Source organism: Thunnus albacares, chromosome 10 (assembly GCF_914725855.1).
Source record: "Thunnus albacares chromosome 10, fThuAlb1.1, whole genome shotgun sequence".
NCBI classification, from domain to species: Eukaryota; Metazoa; Chordata; class Actinopteri; order Scombriformes; family Scombridae; genus Thunnus; species Thunnus albacares.
Genome location: NC_058115.1, coordinates 19,032,535 through 19,055,539, shown reverse-complemented (window position 1 = coordinate 19,055,539; position 23,005 = coordinate 19,032,535). Strand labels below are relative to the sequence as shown.

The following is a 23,005-nucleotide window of genomic DNA, read 5'->3' as shown; positions in this document are numbered from 1 at the left end:
CAAAAATGTGAAGTTCATGAGTGAATTATGTAAAACCATCAGCTGTGGTCATGCTGTCCCCTGTATAAGATTGGGTTGTATTCTATGCAGTCGGTTCTTTCTCACGCTGCGAACACAATCTCAGCAGCTGATAGGCGATCACACCTGGATAAACAGGCCATGTCCTCCGCTCCCCTCTGTTGAATTTGCTTCTGTTTCATTTGAGTGTTAAATGTTAGTGGAATCTGGATACAGGTGATCTGTCTGTTTCTGAAAGACACACAGACACTGTTTTTGTTTCCAGAGATAAAGTGTGACTGCCAGGCATTATGTGCTACTGCCATGTGTCTGCCAACGCATGTCCCGTCCAAATGAAACACACCACCTGCCTAGAAACTTCCTCAGCTGATAATAAGGTGATAGAGGTCGGTGCCTCTCGTATTTTCACGCTGCCTTCACACAGTCACAGGCTCAAAACATACAGCTTCAACATAAGCATGCTTACACAGTAGCCTCATCCTTGTCTGTGAACATGCAAACACTCGATTTCCTCTGTTTAACACAAGTGCATACTTTAACTTGTAACAGAACAATGTTGGAGCGGAGTGTCTGTATTGTTTATGCTGGGAGTGCCTGGTGTAGACGGATAAGCCAAAATAACAGTTTGAGAACATTTTGGACTGCGGACAGATGGAATGAAGAGAGAACAGAGATAATGTGCTGGAAAGAGGGAAGAAAACAAAAGCAAACAAAAGCTCCTTTCCTGACATAGACATGAAGAACAGGACAGGAAACTGTTACATCGAGAAGCACTTGATTTATCTTGTTGTTCGAGTTTGAACTCACACCTGAACTTGGATAAGACTTTTGGAAACACACATAATTGTTAACATTTTGACTTTATCGGAGAGGGGAGCGTGTCTGCCCTTGTTCTGTGTTTGTGTGCACAAGAGAGTCCAGAAATGAATGCCAGGGAAACTTTCAGTGTTTATTTCAACTCTAATAAAGCAGAAAAATACATTAATACAAACTTTTCCAATGATATATAACAACCATTCAAACTGTATACATCCATCTGAGTCTGAAATATTTACACAAGCTTACATTCAAAAGGTGTGCTCTGTAGTTAGCACAGCTGTGTGCTGCAAAGCTAAATACTGTAGCTCAGCTGTTAAAACACTGAGGCCTCGTTTACACCTACGCTATTTCTAAAATTATGCTGCGTGCAGTTGGTGGGTTTGTCCAGCGGTGTGTCAGAGCCCCTGCTGCGTGTCGCAACCCAGCACCTCCAGACGCAGAGCGATGTCGTTAATCCAACCCCGCGGGTGGATGCGGAGGTAACGGCCGAACAGAGGAGGATCAAAAACATTGAGAGCTTCTTCGTCTGGATCGCTGTTTCCTGGGAAGATCTGAGGAGGGAAAAAAGGAGGAAAGAAATGAAGAGGTGACACACAAAAGGACCGCAAATATAAATACAGATTAGAATCAGCAAACAATCTTTTTTTCAATCTTTTTACACAAATGTTTTATTGGGGGTTTTCATACACCGCTTTGAGTCAACTATGTGTCATTAAAACATTAGAACACTGTGTGATGGGATTCTTTTGGTGAGTTGTCAGCTCTTTACAACAGTGACTCAATCATCTATGTAACTAATGGAAACTGTGAGATGGAGTAGCCCGTCTACATCACTGATTACATGAGGGAATACATGAAATGAATAAAGAACGAAGGAGTCACTGCAGTTTTATACACAGTTTTATGGAGCTGTGGTCAGGCAGGAAGCTGTATCATGTGAGCTGACACTGGAAAACTTGGTGTACCTTTTCTCCATGGGATCTCTCCTCTAACACGCTGTTCCAGGAGTGTCCATTGTGACTGACGGTCACTGAGAACTCTGTCACCATCATCGGTGTCAGCAGTGACTTCGCTCCCTGCATCACCACGCCTGTGATGCGTTTGACCGACCCCAAGTCCACTTGTAGCCACTCGTGCGGGTTATTGTACTGCGGGACAGAGGAGATGTTTTGAATTAAAGACAGGAAAGTTCTACAAAAAGACAAAGCCAAATAAATTATGTAACACACATAAGAGTGGTGTGTTTTTTTAGAAAGAGAGAGCAAAAGGAAACACCACAAACCAAGGACTCCCTCTCCCACATTTCTCTAAGACGTCTAGGAAACTGGTAAACAAGGGACATGTTCCTGGCAGCGCATCTCTTTTTCCACTGTTTTTCCACTAATATGGATTCACATGGAGAAAACCAGATTAACTGTTCGTGTTGGGATTCCCCCCACCCCCAGTTTAAGGCCTTTATCCATCATTCATAATAAAAATAGGTTTTCACTGATAAGGAAGAGTTGTTTGGCTACAGGAAAAGTCCCTGAATAAAAGAGAAGAGAGCCAAGTGCCACCTTCCTTTTAAAACCAAAACTCTTCCATTTATATAAACAAGGAAAAGTAAGTCAAGGTGGTCCCATTATATTTTTTACCCTGTTTTCTTCTGTTTTCCTGCTTATATGAATGTTAAAAAACAATGTAGAAAAGCTGGCTGCAGCTACTGTGCAAAAACTTTAAAATATTTATTCATCTGAAGTCTTTAGGCTTTTGCAGCCCTGTTAGGACACCATTCAGTAGAAGTTATGTTTCTGTTTGCTGACCCACAGTGGCTGACCTCAGCCAGAGATCACAAGTGCTACTGTTTGGCATGTGACCTTTAATAAAAGCTCAACAGTCAACAGAAGGACAAATCACACCTCTACAGCTCAGTGCTGCAAAGTGTGAAAATGATAAGCTGCAGAAGAAAGGAGAGGAGGAACAACAGGATAAAATAATGAAAGGAGAGCAGTTATTATGGACAACACTGGCTTCTAATCTAGAGTGAGAAACAAGAGGTGTTCAACGTGGCTTTTTCATTAAAATGTGTGTTTAAGACATGAAAAAAAAAAAAAAAAAACACCACTCACCTCCGGCCTCCAGGCGTTGGCGCTGCCTTCCTGATGGAGGCGGGCGAGGCTGGCGCTCCAGGTACGCAGCAGGGATGAATGAGTTGAGGAGGCACTGAAGCTGCTGTCAGGAATCTTCTGGAGCCCGAGAGGGAGAGAGCAGCCTGGTCACAAACACACACACACACACACACACACACACACACACATACACAAATCATGAGTCATTCTCAGCACTTTCATACATTAAAATGAACACTGAGATAAATTCTGTTACTGTAAGTAAAACTCACTGTTAAGATCGCAGCCCAGCAACTCCATTCGGAGTGCAGGGCTGTGCATAAATGCGTATGGATGAATCCTGATGTAGCGGGCCACAAATGGTGGAAAGAAGCGGTTTTCTTTCACCTTGGAGCTGTCGATGTTGCCACGAAAAACCTAAAACAGAGCCACACAAACAGATTTAAAGGATCATGTCGGTAGTGACCTACAAATGAGTAACTGCCAAGCAGTCTCTAAATCATAACAGAGCACACGTTTTTGGGCTGATTTCCAACATTCCAGGAAACAGTTGGTTTCCTTCTCTCTTAACTTGCAAAGACTAGAAACTTGCTTGAGATAGGCAATGCATTACATTAAAAAAAAATCTGCCTTTACTGTATTTATTTTACAATTTAACAGCATCATGCCATGGTTAAACTCTGCCTCTTGGTGCCATTATTACTGCTCAAACACCCACGGCCAGCTACTGAACAGCTACCTTTTTAATGCAGGGTTAGGTTTAACTTTTTTTTTTTTTTTTGTCCTCTTGGATCAATTTTCTGAGATTGTAAATGCACAACCAAGAGCAGCTTCCAAAATGGTACCTGCTCACAAATGTATTACCATGCAATGACAATTCTTCTTTGACAAAAATTATGAGGTAGGTGAAATGTTAATTTACCAACAACCAGATTATAAATCAAGGCTCTGCAAGTTGATTTGAAATTTTAGTTGAAACTAACTGAAAACAATGTCTGACTGGTGGTTAGAAAATACATTTTTAGCCAAACAGCAAGCTTTGGCTCTGCAAAAATGTTAAATATACAGAATTTGTAGTAAATAGGCTAAAAATACAAAACCACTTGTTGAGTCATTACAAAGAAGTTGTGTAGGATAGTTTAAATTTTAGATTATTTTAATGATGTTGTCACCATCTCTGGTAAATAGAAAGTAAACTGCTTTGCATCAGTTTTTAGGAGGAGATGGTTCAAGAATTGCTGCTTTTTGATTGTGAAATATTTCGCAATAGATATTTTCACAATACACATAACATATTCTACACTGTATCTAGAACTTCAATTAAATTATGTCAGTGTATTTAGCACATAGTGTATTAATCTGCTGTTCCATTGTTGTTCCATTACTGCTTGTATTCCAGGTTCAGTTTCTGCTAAAACTGAAGAATCAACATGTTATTGCTGTTAAATAGTAACCCTAACCCAAGTGTAACAGATGCTACCACAGTAGAAGACATACACGGTTCTTTCCAGTGTCGTTTCCTCTGTAAATGGTCCACGTCTCCTGGTCCAGGCTGTAGGAGATGTTGAAAAGTGAGATGTAGTTGTCCCTCAGCTTTGATCTGACTCCCTGCGTCTGCACACCATGCAGCAGCATGGGCTTCAGGAGGTCAACCTAATAACACACACGGCATCACATTTCATTGTGCTCCGTCTCTGCTTACATGTGAACATGACGAAGATCAGTATAAATGCTGAGCAGAGGAAATCTGTGTATCTAACCTGTATCCATGACATCTTGTTTCTGCCCATCCAAGCATTGATATAACCCGACTGATCCAGCCTTGCCAGCCTTGGCTCCCAGCCAGCTGGAAACACATATGCAAACACGGTTATAATCCAAGTTAGTAATAATTTCTAGGCTTTCAGATTTCATAAAGCTGCCTGGTGGCGATGACTGGGCTATTATCATTTTCATCAGTGCACTGGTTATTTGTGGCAAGCGCTTCATCTCTCTGCAAGTATAAACAAGTATGAAGTGTATTCTTGTGTGCTTGTAATATAAAATGAAAAAAAAAAAAACAAGAAATAAATGTTGTCTTACGTTTGTGATCAGATGCTGTCATCTGGAAATCCTCTATCCTTCCCGATTTCATTCCCAGAGGCGAGACACACCCTGCATGTCAGTACGAGAAAATTCCAGCTTATTAATGCATGTCAAATTTGAAGGTGCACATAATTATCCCATTCAGAAATTCCCGAAATACATTTCTCTTTACTTAATACACCTAGACTGTACAGAACTAGGTGGTTCCACACTTTAACAATGCCATTTATTACTTATCCTGAAACCATCAGAAATTGATAGAACATCATGCTTAATCTTTACAGTATATGAAAAGGGGCAAGTACACTCGGATTTGGGATTTTAACATTTATGGAAATGATGTGTAGCTTTACAGATTTTAGCTCAGATTTTTGTCTGAGTAATGTGAGAAATCATCATTTATTAAAAAGCCCCATAAATGAAACAATAACTCAATACTTTACAGTGTTTAAAATATGGGAAAAGCCTCTGCCATAATTCATACGATGTGATGAAACATTTCAAAGTGCAGAGACAAGCGTGAAGGCATTTACTACAACTGTCATTAATGACATTTCTGGTGTTGCAAAATCTCTGCAAGGCTCATTACACAACACAAAACAAAATGATGAACTCACAAAAAACTTAACAGACTTCTCTCTTTTTAGATCTTTAACAATAGTGTGGTAAAAATAAGGGTGATGTAACAGGAAAAGGTATTTTGTTACTAAATCAAAAAGGTTTATGTTCTTTAAAAGTGACCATTACAGACTCAGCATGTCAGGCTCAGCTCTTCACTGTCAGACTCAGCTCAACTTTCAGTTTCAGTCTAAGCTGTACTTTACTGTACTCATGTGTAGCGGCTAAGCTGTGCTCCGACCTCAATTCTAAAAGTAGCATGCTAAAGTGCTAATTTTAGCATGAAAACATGCCTACAGTTAGCATGTAGCCTACATTAGCAACTGTTGGATGTTTACATGCTAATGTTGAGCATGTAACATCAGCATCTTAGTATGATTGATTTTATTTGATTTATTGAACAGGACAGTGTGCAGTATTAAGCATAAATGATGCACTGCACCGGAGTTAGCTTGAAGCTAATTTGCATCCGTAGTCCATTATAATCAAGACATACAACAACACAACAACAAACAGTACAAAGCAAAAAACAAACAAACAAAAAACCAAAAAACAAAAAACAAACAAACAAGCAAACAAACAAAAACCTCACAAAGAACACGCCATAGAAAATACAAAGCCACACACAACAGCACATCACATACACCTACAATGTCAATTAAAAATGAATAATGTAAACTAGGCTCAGTGGTCACACAGCTGATTCGTCTTTAGTTGATTTTTTAATTTGGCCTTGTATGCATTGATAGAACTACAGTTCTTCATATAATCACGTAGGGCATTCCACTGAGTGGTGCTTTCACACAGAAAGCTGACTGCCCAAATGCAGTGCGACGAAATGGTATGGTACAATCTAGTATAGAGGGTATTCTGGAGGATCTAATAGAACTTACTGAGCAAGTATACACAAAGTCGCATGGTGGAGGAGGGGCCAAATCATTTAAAATTTTATAAACTAGGCACAAATTTGAGAATAATCTAAAATTGTCAAAGCTCAGTAAATTGTATTTCTCCAGTACCCTACAGTGATGGAAATGCATTGGCTTTTTGTCCAGAGTTTTTAGAGTTCATTTGTATAAAGACTCAAGAGGTTTTATGGCTGTTTCTCCAGCCTGCCCCCAACATGTGATGCAATAAGACATATGAGAAAGAATCATAGCATGCATAAATATCTTGGCTGCGTCCAAAGAGAGACAGTTTCTAATATGTCTAAAATTTGCTAAGTTGTACTTAATGGTTTTAACCGTTTTTTTTAACATGTTTCTGAAAGTTCAAATTTGGATCCAGTGTCACACCAAGATATTAAAATCAGTAACTATGTCGATTTTTTCACCTTTGATGAGAATATCAGCGTTAGGAGGTTGTACCATAGTCTTAGAGAAAAACATACCCTTTGTCTCGTTTACATTTAGACTCAGACATGATTGATCAAGCCAATGTGTGATCCTTTCCAATGCAATCGCTAGCTTTGCAGCAGCTAACTCAGCTGTTTTTGCATGTGTGTACACAACTCTGCATCATGACACTGTTGAGGGAGATGATTAATATATAGGCTAAATAATAGGGGACCTAACACTGACCCTTGTGAAACACCCATTGTGCACTTCATGTTACTGGACAGTGTGTCACCAACTTTAACACGTTGTCTCCTATTAGATAAATATGAAGACATCCATGCCAGTGCTCCAGATGAGAAGTTAAATTTAGAGAGCTTTGATATTAAAAGATTATGATTGACTGTGTCGAATGCCTTGCGCAGATCTAAAAATACAGCACCAACTACTCCTCCTTTGTCAAGTCACCATTTAATTTGCTCTATTAAGTGCAAGGTAGCAGTTTCGTTGTAATGATTTGCTCTAAAGCCAAATTGCATATAATGTAGACCAAAATTGCTTGTATTAAGATATGTTGTCAGTTGTTTAATGACAACTTTCTCAGCAACCTTCGAGAGTACTGGCAGTGTAGTTACTGGTTTCAAGGCGGTCTCCATATTTGAAAATAGGCATGACAATGGCACGTTTCCAGTCATCAGGAAAGGAACTGTGTTTAAAACACAAGTTAATTAAATGAGCAATAGGGGGAGTTAAAATATCTTTGTGTGATTTGACAAACATGGTGTCAAATTGGAAAGCATCTCTACTTTTGGAGCTTTTTAAGGAGTTGATGATTTTATTTACTTGTAACTCATTAGTTTCTACCAGCTCGAAAACCTGGCGTGTAGCATCCAGTTTCCTTTGCGTAAATTTTTTTCCTAACTCATTTACAGACTCAAGAAAAAAATTATTAAAGACAGAGGCAACAGTAAGATGATCTTCAATTAACTTTCCCTGTACTTTGAGTTTAAAATCTCCTTGTGAGATTATCGATGTTTTGCCAGATCAATTTACTGTTGCCTTTTGCCTCATTCAAAATATTGAAATAAAAACGAGATTTAGCTTCTCTTAGCTCTTGGTTTATAAATCTTAGTATGTTAGCATGCAACAAATATATTGTATGGCCTATTAATTGGATACCTAATATAATATATATATATGATTATTATGTAATATTTAGCATATTCTGCCAGTTCCAGTCAGTCTTCATATAGTTGCCTCAGAGACTTTGTTTAGCATTTTAGTAACATATTTTAGCATGTAAGCGTTATATGCTAAAATTTACTGACTCAGTCACTTTAGAGACATCCTTTCATAAACTGTGTGTTAAAGTGGAAATTGTGACCTGTTGATGGCCCTAAATGAAAAGTCAGGATTCATCCTCTGGTGACCCTGAAATCTGTACCAAATTAATATCAATCCATTCAGTTACTGATGGGATATTTTACTCTGGACCAAATGATAGGAGACTAGTCAAAATCCACTATTCCTACTCTAATTATATATTAGATTGTAGCTTGTATTACATTAGAAACAATATTTTTGACAGATACAGTATGTGACATGTGTACCTACGTGGATTATAGACCAGTAGTTTGGCCCTCATTCCAGCCAGCTGGTAGTCTCCTATGGTGCACTCCACCAGCCATGTGCCGACTGTGGGGGGTCTCATCTCCACTGTGCCAAACACACCTGGAGGGGGAGAGCAACAGAGAGTAATGTCATACATTTAGAGTCAAGAATAACTATTTCAGAGTTTAAGTGCGTGAACAGAGATAAGAGTAGGATGGAACCTAGATTATTCTGCCAGGCTTCATATTAGGAAACTGCTCTCACAACTGGACTTTTTCCATAATGTTACTACTAGCCTTAGAATTAAAAACATGTGACATCTGCTCTTGCTGTCTTCCCAGACACTCCCTCCACATCTGTGTCTTCCTAATTGTTGTCACACCCCCAGTGCCTCTCTCCCTCTTCTCCTTGTGTGTTTGGGCTTGAGTCTGTGATTGTCTGAGTGGACACAGGTGCGCCAGAGTCAGAGCAGAACCCCAGAACCCCCCCCAGTGGCACCTAATCCTGCAATCAACCCCGCCTATATATTCTCAGCTCTGCCAGATGAAAGCCTCTGTTCAGTCAGTAGGGGAGAACGGGGTAAGTAGAGCCAGTTGGTAAAATGAGCCACCCCCTTTATCTAGGTAACTATAAGCAAAAGTAATCATGTGACCACAAATTAAGAAAGTACAGTTCACATTACTCAATCCATCTTGGACTCAAGCACATGGAGAGAGTGGTCAGCAAAACAGATCAAAAAAGTTATTCTTGTCATGCCAAGTGAATTCATCATGTTATTAAAGTTATCAGTCTTGTATCTTAATTAAAAAAGATAAGTTTTAGACATTATTACATGTCAATTTAAGTCAGTATAAGATACAAAACAAGGTCATAAACTCAGCATAACTGTGGATCTGAGCCACTGTGTGAAACAGTTTTATCAAAATGGAGGTTGTGGGGTAAAATGTGCCAGTGACATTGGGGCAAGTTGAGTAAATGGCTCAATTTACCCCAAAAAATTATTTTCTGATGTTCTAGAGACGAGAGACCCTGTTCATGTTAATGTTTGATCACTGTTACAAGTGCTACAGTGTTGATGAATAAATACCTAATTGTTGACTGATGTTAAATTTAAGCCACACACAAACATGCTGTGTATACAAACAGATGACAAATTAAAGGAAAAGCTGACATAAAGTGTCTTAGTAAGGTGTTGGGCCACCATATGCTGCCAGAACAGCTTCAATGCTCCTTGGCATTGATTCTACAAGTCTCTGAACTCTTCTGGAGGGATGAACAACATTCTTCAAAAAGATATTTCCTCATTTGGTGTTTTGATGATGGTGGTGGAGAGCGCTGTCTAACACGTCAGTCCAAAATCTCCCATAAGTGTTCAGTTGGGTTGAGATCTGGTGACTGTGAAGGTCATAACATATGATTCACATCATTTTCATACTCATCAGACCATTCAGTGACCCCTTGTGCCCTCTGGATGGGGGCACTGTCATCCTGGAAGAGACCACTCCCATCAGGATAGAAATGTTTCATCATAGGATAAAGGTGATCACTCACAACAACTTTGTATTGATTCACAGTTACCCTTCCCTCTACGGGGACAAGTTGATCCAAACCATGCCAGAGAAATGCCCCCCAAAGCATAACAGAGCCCCCAGATCCCCTCACTGTAGGGATCAAGCATTCAGACCTGTACCAGTTTTTCCTTTAATTTGTCACCTGTCTGTATACACAAAAGCACATTTACACATTCATTTCTCTCTGTAGCTAACACACAAAGATCACAGTTTAATCTTTACTGAAAGTGTTTACAGCGATGATTGAACAACAGGACACAAACATATAATTTTACTGAAAAGTATGAGTTTTTGCCTTTGTTAAATTGATGGCATTAATAAAGTTCAAAATGATCTCAAATTTGTTTGATTTTGTGTAATTTTTATATCAGTATTTAATGGTAGCACTAATTACCCATAGAGCGCTCAATTTACCCCTACCTTGGGGTGAGTTGTGCCATTGCACTAACTTTTTTTGATGGGTCATGGTTCTAAACCCATAGTAATTAGATAACTTGTTTTAATTTCCATGGGTACACAACAACCTGAGGTATATATAGTTACTCTTATTTGAAACAAATACACTTTCATTTTGCAGTAAAATCATCAAATGTAAAAAGTGGCTCATGTTACCCCGTTCTCCCCTACTCTGCTCCCAGCCGTTCTTGTCTGCATGAGCATTTTGCTAATTGCCCATGGCCTTGTACTCAGTCTGAACCTGTTTCTCTCTTCCCCGCACTTCCACCTGCTCTGCCCTCTGGCCCCTGTCTCCTGCTCCTCGTCTCGTCTTGTCTGCTCCGCCTGGCTCAGCCCTGAACCACTCCCTGGACCTCACCTGGCTAAACTTCTAACCTTGCAGTCCTGAAAATAACTAGTCTTACTTCAATCCTGTCTCCAGCCTGTCTGTGTTCGCACCTGGGCTCACGTGCTTAGTTGCCAGGTAACAAAACGTGGTTGATATTAAAGAGTTTTGTGATTCACATGTATGTGTTTATACATACAGTAATTCCTGTGGAATTAGTTCAGACCAAAGAATAGAGTTGAGGTTGTATGTAACGTATTTATAAATGTGTATATAAATATGATACATATATTGTAAATATCAATATGTGCGTGTATTTACCAGGGAAGAGGTTGTAGACTCCCATGCGGTGTTGTTGTTCAGTGTGAACAGTGAAAGGCAAACCATGGAAGTGAGCAGCGTGGTACTCTCCATCACTTCCCACATTCAGAAGATGCCACCTGACTAACTGGTGCTGGGCCACCAACAGACCAGGAAGCGTCTCTGCCACGTAACCATTTATTGCTGTGGAAAAAGGTGGGTGTTATTTATGAGGAAAAAGTATGACAGCTAATCACAACAAGACACCAACAATCCACTATATTATCTCCACCTGCAAACTTGTTGGTGATATGGTACCACGGGTCCTCAGGGTTCACCTGACATGGCGGGACACAGTAGCGCTGCAGATTCTCCTCCAGGTACCAGCTTTTAGTTTCATCAAAGGTGTGGAAGAGAAGGGAGAACTCCTGGATGTTTGGCTGTGTGTTCAGACGAGGCCGCAGGGTACCGGGTTTACAGATAACCAGTGGGCCGATCAGACCTGAATGAAGGTCCCTCTCCTGGAACAGAAATGAAGAAATATGTATTTTCTGCTTATTATATAATGATAGCTGATGTTTTTAGCATGAATTTACAAAAATGAAAAAAACAAACCTACAAAAAGAACTATTGCTGCCTCACTTAAGGCTAAACACTTAAAATTTCAAAACTATAATACTGATTTGCACATGCAGAAGTCAAGGACAAAACAGAAGATAATACAGATTCCCCTAAGAATAGCCATGAAACATAACACTGAAACAGGCCTATACAGACCTTGTCCACAGTGGAGTAGTACGCCCCAGCCTTACAGTCAAATTCACTTTGAGTGGGACCTTGTTTTTTGCTTATTCTCCAGTTATAAGTCCGGGCCTCCCCAGGAGCCACAGGCTCTCCTGGGACCCCGGGTGGTGCAGAGGAGGAATGGGTTTGGGAAGCGCCAGCCCCCTGGCTGCGGTCATACACTCCCTGCAGGTGAAATGAGTAAGGCCTGGATGCCTTGTTTTTAAAGACCACCTTGAATAAGACAGAAGTAGAAAACATAAGTCGCCAAACACCAACATTAGGTGTTTTAAAAAGCAGTTTTGAACAGAGAGCTGTATATGTATATTCATAGCCTCACTCACAGTGAGGACATCATTAGTCTCAGCTCTGATGAAAGGCCCCATGATTCCCAGGTGACTCTGAAGCTCTCCTCTGCCTACAGGATCACGGAAGTCTTCATTTCTGTAGGCTCGAAACACCACCTTCTTATACTCTGACAGGAACTTCCTCATCCCGCGACGCATCTCTCTAAAGGGGTTAATACACAGTTAAAAATGACCATTTAGGATGTTAGGGTAATGTATTGGAAATTAGGAGGAGGAGGAATAGTTCAACATTTGACTCTGACAAAAGGTAACAAAGCCCCCCGCCAGCACCTCTAAAACTAATTAACATGTTATATCTTGTTTGTTTTTTGTTAAAAACCAAAGTGAAAAACAACAATTCGTCATGTTGCTATTACTACATAGGACTGTTTTTTGGCAGTGACTTCCCAGCCAAGAAATAGAAAGAAATGTCAAACTTTTAATCAGTCAAACAGGACAGAAAAAACATTTTGTTGAGTAACTATTTCCCGACAACCTCACAGTGATGTATGATGCTGTTTGACATTACAGCACCCTGTAAAACCACAAACTGTCCTTTGACATTTCTGTTTGTATCTAGATGGACAAACAAAACACAATATGTTGATTAGTGAACTTAAGAGTTGTTGGTAACAGTACATTTTTGAACTTCGGACTGAGCCAGTCTAGCTATTTCCCCCGCCAACAGTCTTTACGCTAAGCTAGGCTAACTCTCATCTCTAGCTTCATATTTAGACGTGAGGGTAGTATCAATCTTCTTGTCTAACTTTCAGCAAGACAGCGAACACTCTATTTCCAGAAACGTCAAACTATTCTTATTAAGTCCAGCACAGACTTATGGACGACATATAATCCCTACCTTGGTTTGATAAGCTGATGTGGTTTTCTGATGCCATAGTCCCAGGCGATCTCCTCTGCAGCGATGTAGTAGTTGCGATATCTAGTCCCTCTGGAGCGTGGGTCCACGTGACCTGTGGCAAATATACCTGATGTGCTGTTCACCTAAAATAAAATGCAGCATTTACTGTAGGTGAAGGGGGGACGTTTGGGTTTGTGGCACTTATATGCAGTGTATGGAATAACTTGTATGGGAACATGCATCACATACACACACACACAGACAGTAGTACCTCTTCACTGTAGTCATCGCTGTAGTCATCATACTCTAGAGACAGATCAGTCTGTGTTGCGTTGTCGTTATCAGCAGTGTAGGTGTAATCGAGACCCAGCAGATCCACTGTCTGTCGCTCAGGTTTAGTCTGAATGTGGTTTTGTGGCACTAAGTTTCGATCCATTTCTTTTGAATCCCTCCCTTCTACAGTTGAGACCTTTGTGTTCAGCAGTGGATTACCGTCCAGTAAGATCTCGTTGCTGTCTTTAAGCTCTTCCTTTGTGCCATTCTTTTCACCTGACGTTTCACTCCCCTCCTCAGCTTGTATCTCAGCACCAGTATTAGTCCTATTTTCCATACCCTCTCCTTCAACCTCTATCCCAGTTTCTCCATCTTCTGTGGCTCCAGAGCTGATGTCTCCATCCCTCCAGTTTCCCTCTGCCTGTCGTCTCCGTCTGTTGCCTCCTTCACCTCCATGTTCAGTCCCTCTCTCTAGTTCCTCCAAGATATCCTGTGGGATTCCTCCCTCAGTCACCCTCGTCACTTTCTTCAGCTCGCATGCTAAGTCTCCATCAACAGTGATGTTTTGACCAGTGGTGACTGCTGACTGAGTATCGTTAGCGAGGGGTTTCTTGCACACTCTAACCATCACTGTGCGATTTTGAGGTCTACTACTTCTTGGATTTATTTGATCGATGTAAAAGAAATCGTCTTCATCCCCATCATGATCTACTAGGTCTCCGTTGCTGCAAGGACGAACGGTGTAATGGATGCTCATCCCTCGGCTCTTGAGGCTGCCATCGAAGGCACTGATCTCCCACTCACCTGAGAGAAGAGATACGTGAGAGTTAATATGTCTCAGTTGTGTCTTGGGGGGGAAAAAAGACAGGCATGTCCTGAAGTGTCTAGACTGGGTAATAGGACAGTGGTCTTGATGGTCAGTGCTGCTATATCTTGACTACTTAATCACATACTGAATGACGCTCTGATTTGCAACACAGTCGGTGTGTGTTACACTTCCAGACAAAGAGTAAGAATCTCTGTTGAAATGCCAGTACAAAAAACATGTGTGTGTAGAATTTTTATTATCTTTGAAATGATTCTGATAATAAATTTTTGTTTGTAGAAAACAGGAGTCAGCCACAGTGTCTTTCCTAATGCTGCCTAAAACTAACACATAGTGGCTTTAATTAGTGCGTCAGCAGTGCTGTTTGAGGCCCTAAATGTTCTACTACAATCCTACACCTCAGGATAGTAAATACTGCAACCCAGTCAGCCCAAAGCAACAATTCGCAGTATGTTTGAGATGGATTGTTTTATGTAGTCTTTTGCTTAAATGATTTGTTAACTATACCTGCATTGAAGCGGGATAAGCAGCGTAGGCCTACTCTGTCTGTTACACTGTCAGCTTATAGACTGTCAGATTTTACCATGATGTACAAAGTAGACTGGAAAATCAACTCTCAACCTCCTCAGTCAAGAGACTGTGATAAGATGTCAAGTCAAGTGTTGTGTTCCCTTATTAGATTCCTAATTAGAATCATTATTTTCTTATGTTTGTCCAAATATATAAACTGTATGTAAACATATTAAACTAGCTGCTGAATCTAATGTGTATCTGAACAATTTTATCTTTTATTTTTTCTTTCTGTGGGAACTCTAGCTGTTAATAATATATTTCTACTGCATCAAAGTTACACTGGAGTACAGGCTTCCAAGACACACCATGATGTCAAATTATTTTATACCAAATAATCCTGTTTGTATATTTGTGTCAGATTTAGGGACATTTTTGTAATTTGAGGCAATTGCAGTCTACATTTAGCATTATCTAGATATTGGACCTATAGTTAGCAGAGCTGACATTCCAGGTTATGACCAGCCACAAATGCCAGCCAAACATGATCTATGTCAGATAGTCTGTGGCTTTCCATTATCTTAAATCTCAAAGTCATAAATTAATTGCTTTAAGTTTGGTTACACCCATCAACATTATCTAACCAATGAGATTGTTTGTGCTTTCACAGAGAATTGTATATAACTAAAACTTCAATTACCTATCAGCTCGGTCTCCATGGGAACAGTCACGCCAGTCATGGGGAAGAGGGTGAGGACGGACTGGTAGAGGCCGTGGTACTGAAAGAGGTTTCCCGTGAAGTAGACAGAGATGAAGTCACTCTGGGTGCCCACGTTGACCACGTGCCAGAAGGTGACATCAGTCTGACACATCACAAACTGGCGCCCACTGAACATAATGCCATTCACACCTGGAGGAAGATGGAAATTCAACACAAGCATGTTTTTGTTTCAGTTCAGCTCAGCTCGAAGTAGAAGATTGGAAAGTGACTCCAAGGTGAACTCACTGTAAATGACATTGGAGTTGTAAAATTCAGCATCTGAAGTGGAGGAGGAGTTTTGACTGGATTGAATGTTTTCGTTGATGTACCAACTTCTGTTCTCATCAAAGACAGCAAATATCAGGCTCGACTCTTTATCTGGCCCCAACTGCATGCAACAATAAATAATAGATAAAAATAGAGGAGACACAGGATATTAAATTACATAAGAACAGGTGAAAGGCAGCATTTCGGCTTGCATCTTCTTGCATTTAGACTCTTCTTAGGGCTTTAGCATGTATAAAGCAGTGTGTCTACAAGTGATATATGTGCAGCTTCAGCATATGAATCAATACATAAATGTATAATTCTTCTTACCAGGCGTCCTTGGTTGTCGAGGGCATCATACTTGCAGATCAGCAGGGTGCCCACCAGCCCTGAGGCCAAGTCCCTCTCTGGGGACACAGTGCTCTGATACAGCTGAGTCAGACACTGAGGGTCCCCCGGCAAGGGCCCGTCATCTGTCGTTAGACTCCAAATGTAGCCAAACGTCTCGTTGGGGGGCACTCCCATGGAGTGCAGGTCCTGCTCTGCAGCTGTTTGATTTGATGAGTTTAGATGAAACTTTGATATTGGGCATTTGAAATGTTTACAAAGCAAACACACAGAATACAAAATGCACTCCATCATTGGTGGCAGAATTACAACTACAAGATTAGGGGGGTTTTAAATCATGTATTGCTGATAGTAATATTACTAGGAGTAAAAATGTAGGCAGAGAAAGAGTCCAATACAATGCTGCACAAAATAACTATAATAGCAAAGAACGCCTTTAATGAAATATTTCCTTTTCAATTGAATTTGATTTTGTATATTATTATTATTATTATATATCACAGGTATTTTAATATTTTGTAATAGGACTTCCTGTGATAGGACTTCCCAATTTTAAACTTTTGTATTTGGATGTAGATTTTCTTTGTTATTATACCATCTTTCAAAGTACTTAAATTGCATAATTTTGGTTGCAGAAAAATGAGAGATAATGCTAGTGAATATCGGCACAGTCTATGTGTTGCTTTCAGCCCATCTATCCCAGTGATGTGGGTTGGAAGATTTTGGAGTGAAGGTAGATGTCAGCCTGTTTTTTGGGGGCATCAAAGTCAAAGTTAAATTTGTACAGATAGTGGCTTTAAACACTCAGATCTTTTGACTGGTACTGTATATATTACTTATATCTTGGTATATGCCAAATATGTGTAACAAAAAAAAGCATTTCTAAGTATTTACTATATATATAAAATCCCTCTAATGGGTCATGGGTTGAGGGTGTTTGTTCAGATTTCAGAGGGCAAAACTTTGTGGTTGAGGTCTTATTAATTTTCTGCTCCTTCTCTGCCTTGTAATATAGCGCAGCTGGGGAGGTGTATTTAGAGTCCAATAATCCTCCAGAGACTCACGCTAGTTTGGCCACTTTTTAACAATCCAATCAAATCCCCAAATAATTAGAAAATTCCACTTGAAATGATACCCTTCCCCTTTCACTCAGAAATACATCTAAAGACTAAAGACACTCTAACTGCCTTTTCACTGAGCCTTTAAGTTAGGAGCACTCAAACTGTGAGAGAACCAATTAAATTTTACAGGTACAAGATTTGTGTCGGTGCTTAAGCTTACCATTTGTGGATTTATGCATTGGAGAGATCTTGGAAAGGCCATTGGGGTAGATGTTAAAAGGGCGACTGGCCAGGTTTCTGAATGTGATCTGGAAACAAAATTCAAAGCCAGTGGAAGATCAATAGAAAGTTATACAAAGATTGTGTATTCTGCTGTTTTAGCTCAAGTCTCTTATTCACAAATTCCAATATTTTCTGCCTTTGACTCACTTACATGGACCTGATCGTTGACTTTTCCTTTCAGCAATGGACCCAGCAGTGTTATCTTGTCAGGGTTCTTCCTCTGAGTGAAAGATCTGTCTGTGTATTCTACATACACCACTTTTTTATACTTGTAGCCGAGGTGATGAGGAGTTGCAGGCAAATATCCCGACTGCAACTCACTGATGTGGCAAAGAGAAAAGAAATTATCAATTCAATTCAAATCAACAATTCCTATTCTCTTTCTTCCTCCCCGATCCTTCTTTCTCCTACCTGTCTGTGGGTTTGAGATGAGGAGCGTAGTCCCAGGTGACCTCTTCAGCGGCGATGTAATGCTCCCAGATTTTATGCTGCTGTCCCCTGTTGCTTCTGGCTTGCACTTGTGGCTTCATGGCTTGAAAGCTTATGGTGTTGAACAGATTATCATCATCTTCATCGTTGAACTCTTCACTGCCGTCCTCGTAATCCCCGTAATTGACATTACGCATGTCAGGCCCCGGCAGAGCGACGGGGTCTGGGCACTTCTCCACCGTGAACCAAGCGTTCATGCCATCTTGACACAGCAACAGTGCAAATTAGCAATCAGTTATGATTCATAGGATGCAGGGAAACCAATCTGAATCGGCCTTTCTTACCGTGGCGGTGAGCATATATCTGACAACTGATCAGGAAGCGGCCTACAGTGGAGGGTTTCATTTCTGCAGTGGTGAAGGTCATAGGGGTCACCTCCATGGTGACTTTTCGATGGTTCAAAACCTGGAAAAACCAAAGCGAATGTTCTACTCTTTAACACAGTTAGTTTGAGCAAGAATATGATAAGTAATAAATTAGCATAACTTATAAATTAGCAAAACAAAATTGATAAATTGAAATTGATTTGTGACAAGGAAAACAAAAGAATATTTTTCTTTTCTATAATCATCTTAATTGTAAAATAAGAATTCAATGAACTGCACAGTGTTCATAGTGCATTTTTATATTTATACCATTACTTATTTCTACAGTATTTAGCCCATAAAGTCATAAGTGTAAAAAAAATCCTTTAACCTTTAAATCTGTTTACTGTGAATATTTTTTTCTCAAAACCTGAATTACCTGCAGAGAGTGATCCTGGAACTGAATGGAGTGGATTTCTGGAGCTGTTCCCATCCCAATCAAATGCCAAAACACATGATTACGGCCCTGACACATTGTCAGACCTACGCACACACACACACACACACACACACACACACACATACAGGAAGTGAGGACAAATTCCTGTGCAGACTACATACAGTGCAGACACTGATACAGCAGCGCACAGTGTTAGCAACACTTAACATTACAATATGACTACATGGAACAAACTCCCTGGCTGCAGCCGATGTGGTTATTTACCATGCAATGTAGAGTTGACATATCCATTGATGGTGTGGTAACTCTTCCTGCCGGCACTCCTCCGGAACTTCTCTCTGCTCTTCCTCTCCCCTATCTCCCCATACCAGCTCTTGGTCTCATCGAACACCGCAAACAGCAGGACAAACGCTGGATTTCTCCTCTGGCCGTCTTCTGTGAATGCACCTGGAAGAACACACACACATACAGTATGTACATCAGTAATAATTATTTCATAAATGTACATAAAAAAATAAAAAAAATGACTTTTCACCCCCTTTTCTATAGAGTGAGATAAACCTCCAGTGCATCTTTTCCAAACATTTGCGACAGTGTGAAATAAATGGACAATTTTGCAATTCAGCTAACTGGAAAACTAGAATTCAAGGGACACTCCACCGACTTTACACATAAAGTTCACTTTACTTGTCATGAAGAGTACTGCTCAGCCAGTGAAAATAGTTCTGAAGGAGTTTTAAAGCCATTATCAGTAATGGAGAGTCTGATGAAAGGTGCCATCAAGTTGCATCATGCAAAATATAGGATCCTGTGTTTTTGGAGTCTGAGTCATAGTAAGTCAGGATATTTTTGACCAGACTTTTGACCAATCTTTTAAAAAATCTGTTTCCTACAAGTCCCCCGATTTTACAGAAGTGCAATACTAAGTCACTGGAGTAGACCTTCACTTCATATGCATAGCATTATGGACTATATTTCCTCTCATATCTTACCTATAGCAATACAATATAGCTATTTTGAGCTTGAAAGAACAGCTAGGCTATCGAGTCACAGCTAGATGGCGCTTATTAGCATAAAGCTAGCCTTTATATTATTAAATACCTCATTGTCCTTTTCACCGGATTTAAGTCTAACTTACCAAGAAAAACAGTTTTTAATGAAAGTTTTCTTAAATCAATGAGAATTTTTCATCCTCTAACAAGCTTCAATTGAAATCTGTGTCTGTCTGAATTTGGATGGTGTTTATAAGAGTATGTGTTAATGAGTAATGAGATGATGAGACAAGGTGTCAATTATTAGTAAGAGCTTTACAGAACAGTACATGATAGAAAGATACAATATTGACAAGACAAAATGCATGACTGTTGACTGTCTTTGACCTCCCGCACACACTGACTTGACTTGCAGATGAGCAGGGCACCGATGAGTCCTGAGTTGACGTCACGGACTGTATCCACCTGGGATGAGTAGGAGTAGGTGAGGCACTCGGGGTCACTGGCGGTGGGGCCGTCCTTTGGGCTGATGTCCCACACATACTCATAGTATCCACCGGGAGAGACGGCGTCATCCTCCTTCTCCTGGCCCGCTGTGGAGTCATCATACCCGGCTCCTGGAGGGAAAAGACACAGCCTCTGTATTGATTCAGAAGCGCTTGTGGTCTCAAAGCAGGAAAACTGCTGTCAATGTGGGGTAAGATGAGCAATTAAAAGAATGCATACACCTTAGTTAAATCCACCTTGGGAAAAATAAATAAAGTAATTGTAATTTCAAAGAGATACTATCCTGAAGGACAAAAAAAAACTCAAGAAATTGTCAAGTAACTAAAACAGGAAATAAAACTAGATGTTTTGTATCAGCAAGACCACAGTGTATGCTGCAGCAACACGCACACACAAGCAACAACCTTTCCCTCACCCTACATGTTACACATTGACATGATTAGATTTGCTTCATGAAAGCACATTCCTGAACGTGACAGAAGCAGCTTCTCCGATTATGATAAACTCAGTCATAGTTATATCTACCCTGTGGCAGGAAGATGTGAGCCGTTTACAGGAACTGACTGCTTTGGATCTACAGCTGACATGCATTAGGACACATGCCAGTGCCTTCTCTCTTATGAATAACGCCTCTGTGAGTTCTCAGACAAAATATGCAATTGCTTTTTGTTTTTGTTTTGTATTTTAAAGGCATTTAAACCCACATTTTTAAAAATTGTTTTATATACTTAAGTTAGTTTCCTGCCTTTCTTTCATGCTCACACTCTTGCTGTAAGGCTGACCTGACCTTTTGGCTCTAACATGCGGCTACAAATCTGCACACAGAAGATAATGGAAACCGTTGCTGAGTAATTTCTTAAGAACAAGGAGGCAACCTTTATATCCTTATTCCTGTGTATTGCTTTATCGTGTATACTGTGTATATTGTCATAATAAACAGTAATTTTCCCATGAACGCTTGTGGTTGCGTGTGGCGGCCTGACTAAGATTCCTCCTTAATCTACAGTAGCATCAGAAGAGTGAGTTTATAAGCTTTTTGTGTTTTTGCCATTGTGTCATCTACGGTGTAATCTAGACTTCACATAGAAAACTGATTATGAGTCAAGCTCTTGGTCACAACTTGCGCAAACAGAACAGAATGCTGCTGACTAACAAACACTTTGTGATGGTGTGCAAGAGAGAAATGAAAAAAGTTCAGTTCGGTACCTTCTGACTGCTTCCAGTAGGTGATCCCCACAGGGCTGATACTGTAGGACTGAGAGGCCAGGTTTTTGAAGTGGACCACCACCTTGTCGCCAGCCTGGGCAAGGATCACCGGACCTTGAATACCTGCAACCATGTGACACAATTTTCTTTAACAATTAGTAATAAAAAAAATCTGAAGATATTCTGTATATGCTCTAAACAGAACTGACAACTATGAAGGTTCAACATGTGTCCTGTCTTTAAAAAAGTATGATATTTGTATGAGATTTCAGGTTCTGGTTCTGATTTGTTTGTTTCTGTATTTAATTTGTGCTCAAAAATATTGGTTGTTGGAGTTGTTGTAATCCTAACAAAAACTGATGTAATGACAGAAAGTCTATGTTTTAAGTAATCAGATATTTCAAAGACGCAAGAAGTGTATAATAAAGAGCAACATCAGTGGAGACCTACCTGTCCAAGTTGGTCTCGGCTTGGGGACAGTGTATGTGGAGTCTGTGTACTCCCTGTAAACTGCCTTGATATATTTTTGAGGAATATCTTTGAATTTTCTCCTACAAACAACAACAAAATAAGATATAAAAATCACTTGAACCAAACCAAACTACTAAAATAGATGAGACAATTGCCAGAAAACACTATAACACCCCCCTTCATTCATTTTACCTGTCTTAAGTCATTGTTAATTTGTTATTATGTTTAACACTTTCTAATGAATTCCTAAAAAACATGAACTTGTATTGGAAGCAAGCTTAATTGTCCTAATCCTTGTTGCTGTATTTTTCCAGTTGATTTAACAGAACTGACCTCTGGAAACAGGATATGAGGACTAAATGACATTTCAGAAAGGACATTCATGCAGTGTGCTGCCCACCAGGAGTGAGTTGTTCAAATTAAACAACAACAAAAAAAAAGTTCACCTTTGGTCGGTCGCTGGGTCACCATCGTCGTGGATATAGTCCCAACCGATTTCTACAGCTGCAATATAATACTCTCTAACAGCAGCCTCTGCGACGGAGCAGAGGAGCGGCAGCAGCAGAAGAAACGTCGCTCGCATCGCGGTGTGCGCACCTGTCGGCTCCACGGTGTCCCAACTTAAAAGTCTGTCCCGGCTCTGGTGCTCTTCCCGCGGGCTGAAATATTTAAAGGGCTGGGGGTGGGGAGAGGAGAGGAGAAATAACTGGGAAACTGAAGTTGCACGTGGGGGCGTGTGGGGGCGCGTGCTGGTTACACACCAAGAGTGTGTGAGTGAGATTGCTCACGCTCTGCTGTGAAAGAATCAGATAAGACCTTATTGTCCGGGAGGGGAAATTTGTCTTGGACTCAATATGCCTCTGTAGTAATGCGCTGATATAATACAGTGAACACGTACCACACATAAATACAAACACACACAATGATGCAATATATTATATAAAATAAAACAGTTTTAAACATAAAAAATTCTTCCTCTATCCTCCGATAAGGGGCCCATCATGGAGGATTTGT

At 40.2% G+C, this 23,005-nt stretch overlaps 1 protein-coding gene across 1 annotated transcript; it reads right to left on the bottom strand.

Moving 5' to 3' along the window:
* Nucleotides 1–948: 948 nt before the first annotated feature.
* Nucleotides 949–22,717, bottom strand: f8 (coagulation factor VIII, procoagulant component). Its single transcript, XM_044363862.1, has 27 exons — nt 22,438–22,717; nt 21,971–22,071; nt 21,521–21,643; nt 20,212–20,424; nt 19,080–19,262; nt 18,795–18,898; nt 18,335–18,455; nt 17,973–18,252; nt 17,713–17,881; nt 17,500–17,587; nt 16,201–16,418; nt 15,850–15,991; nt 15,544–15,753; nt 13,506–14,311; nt 13,235–13,377; nt 12,373–12,538; nt 12,023–12,262; nt 11,538–11,766; nt 11,267–11,449; nt 8,597–8,713; nt 5,028–5,099; nt 4,706–4,791; nt 4,443–4,598; nt 3,218–3,362; nt 2,946–3,088; nt 1,803–1,985; nt 949–1,388 (listed from the first exon to the last, which is right to left on the bottom strand). Exons 1-27 carry the CDS (start codon nt 22,572–22,574, stop codon nt 1,233–1,235), a joined length of 4,914 nt encoding a protein of 1,637 aa, XP_044219797.1. The 5' UTR covers nt 22,575–22,717; the 3' UTR covers nt 949–1,232.
* Between the last annotated feature and the right edge of the window lie 288 nt (nt 22,718–23,005).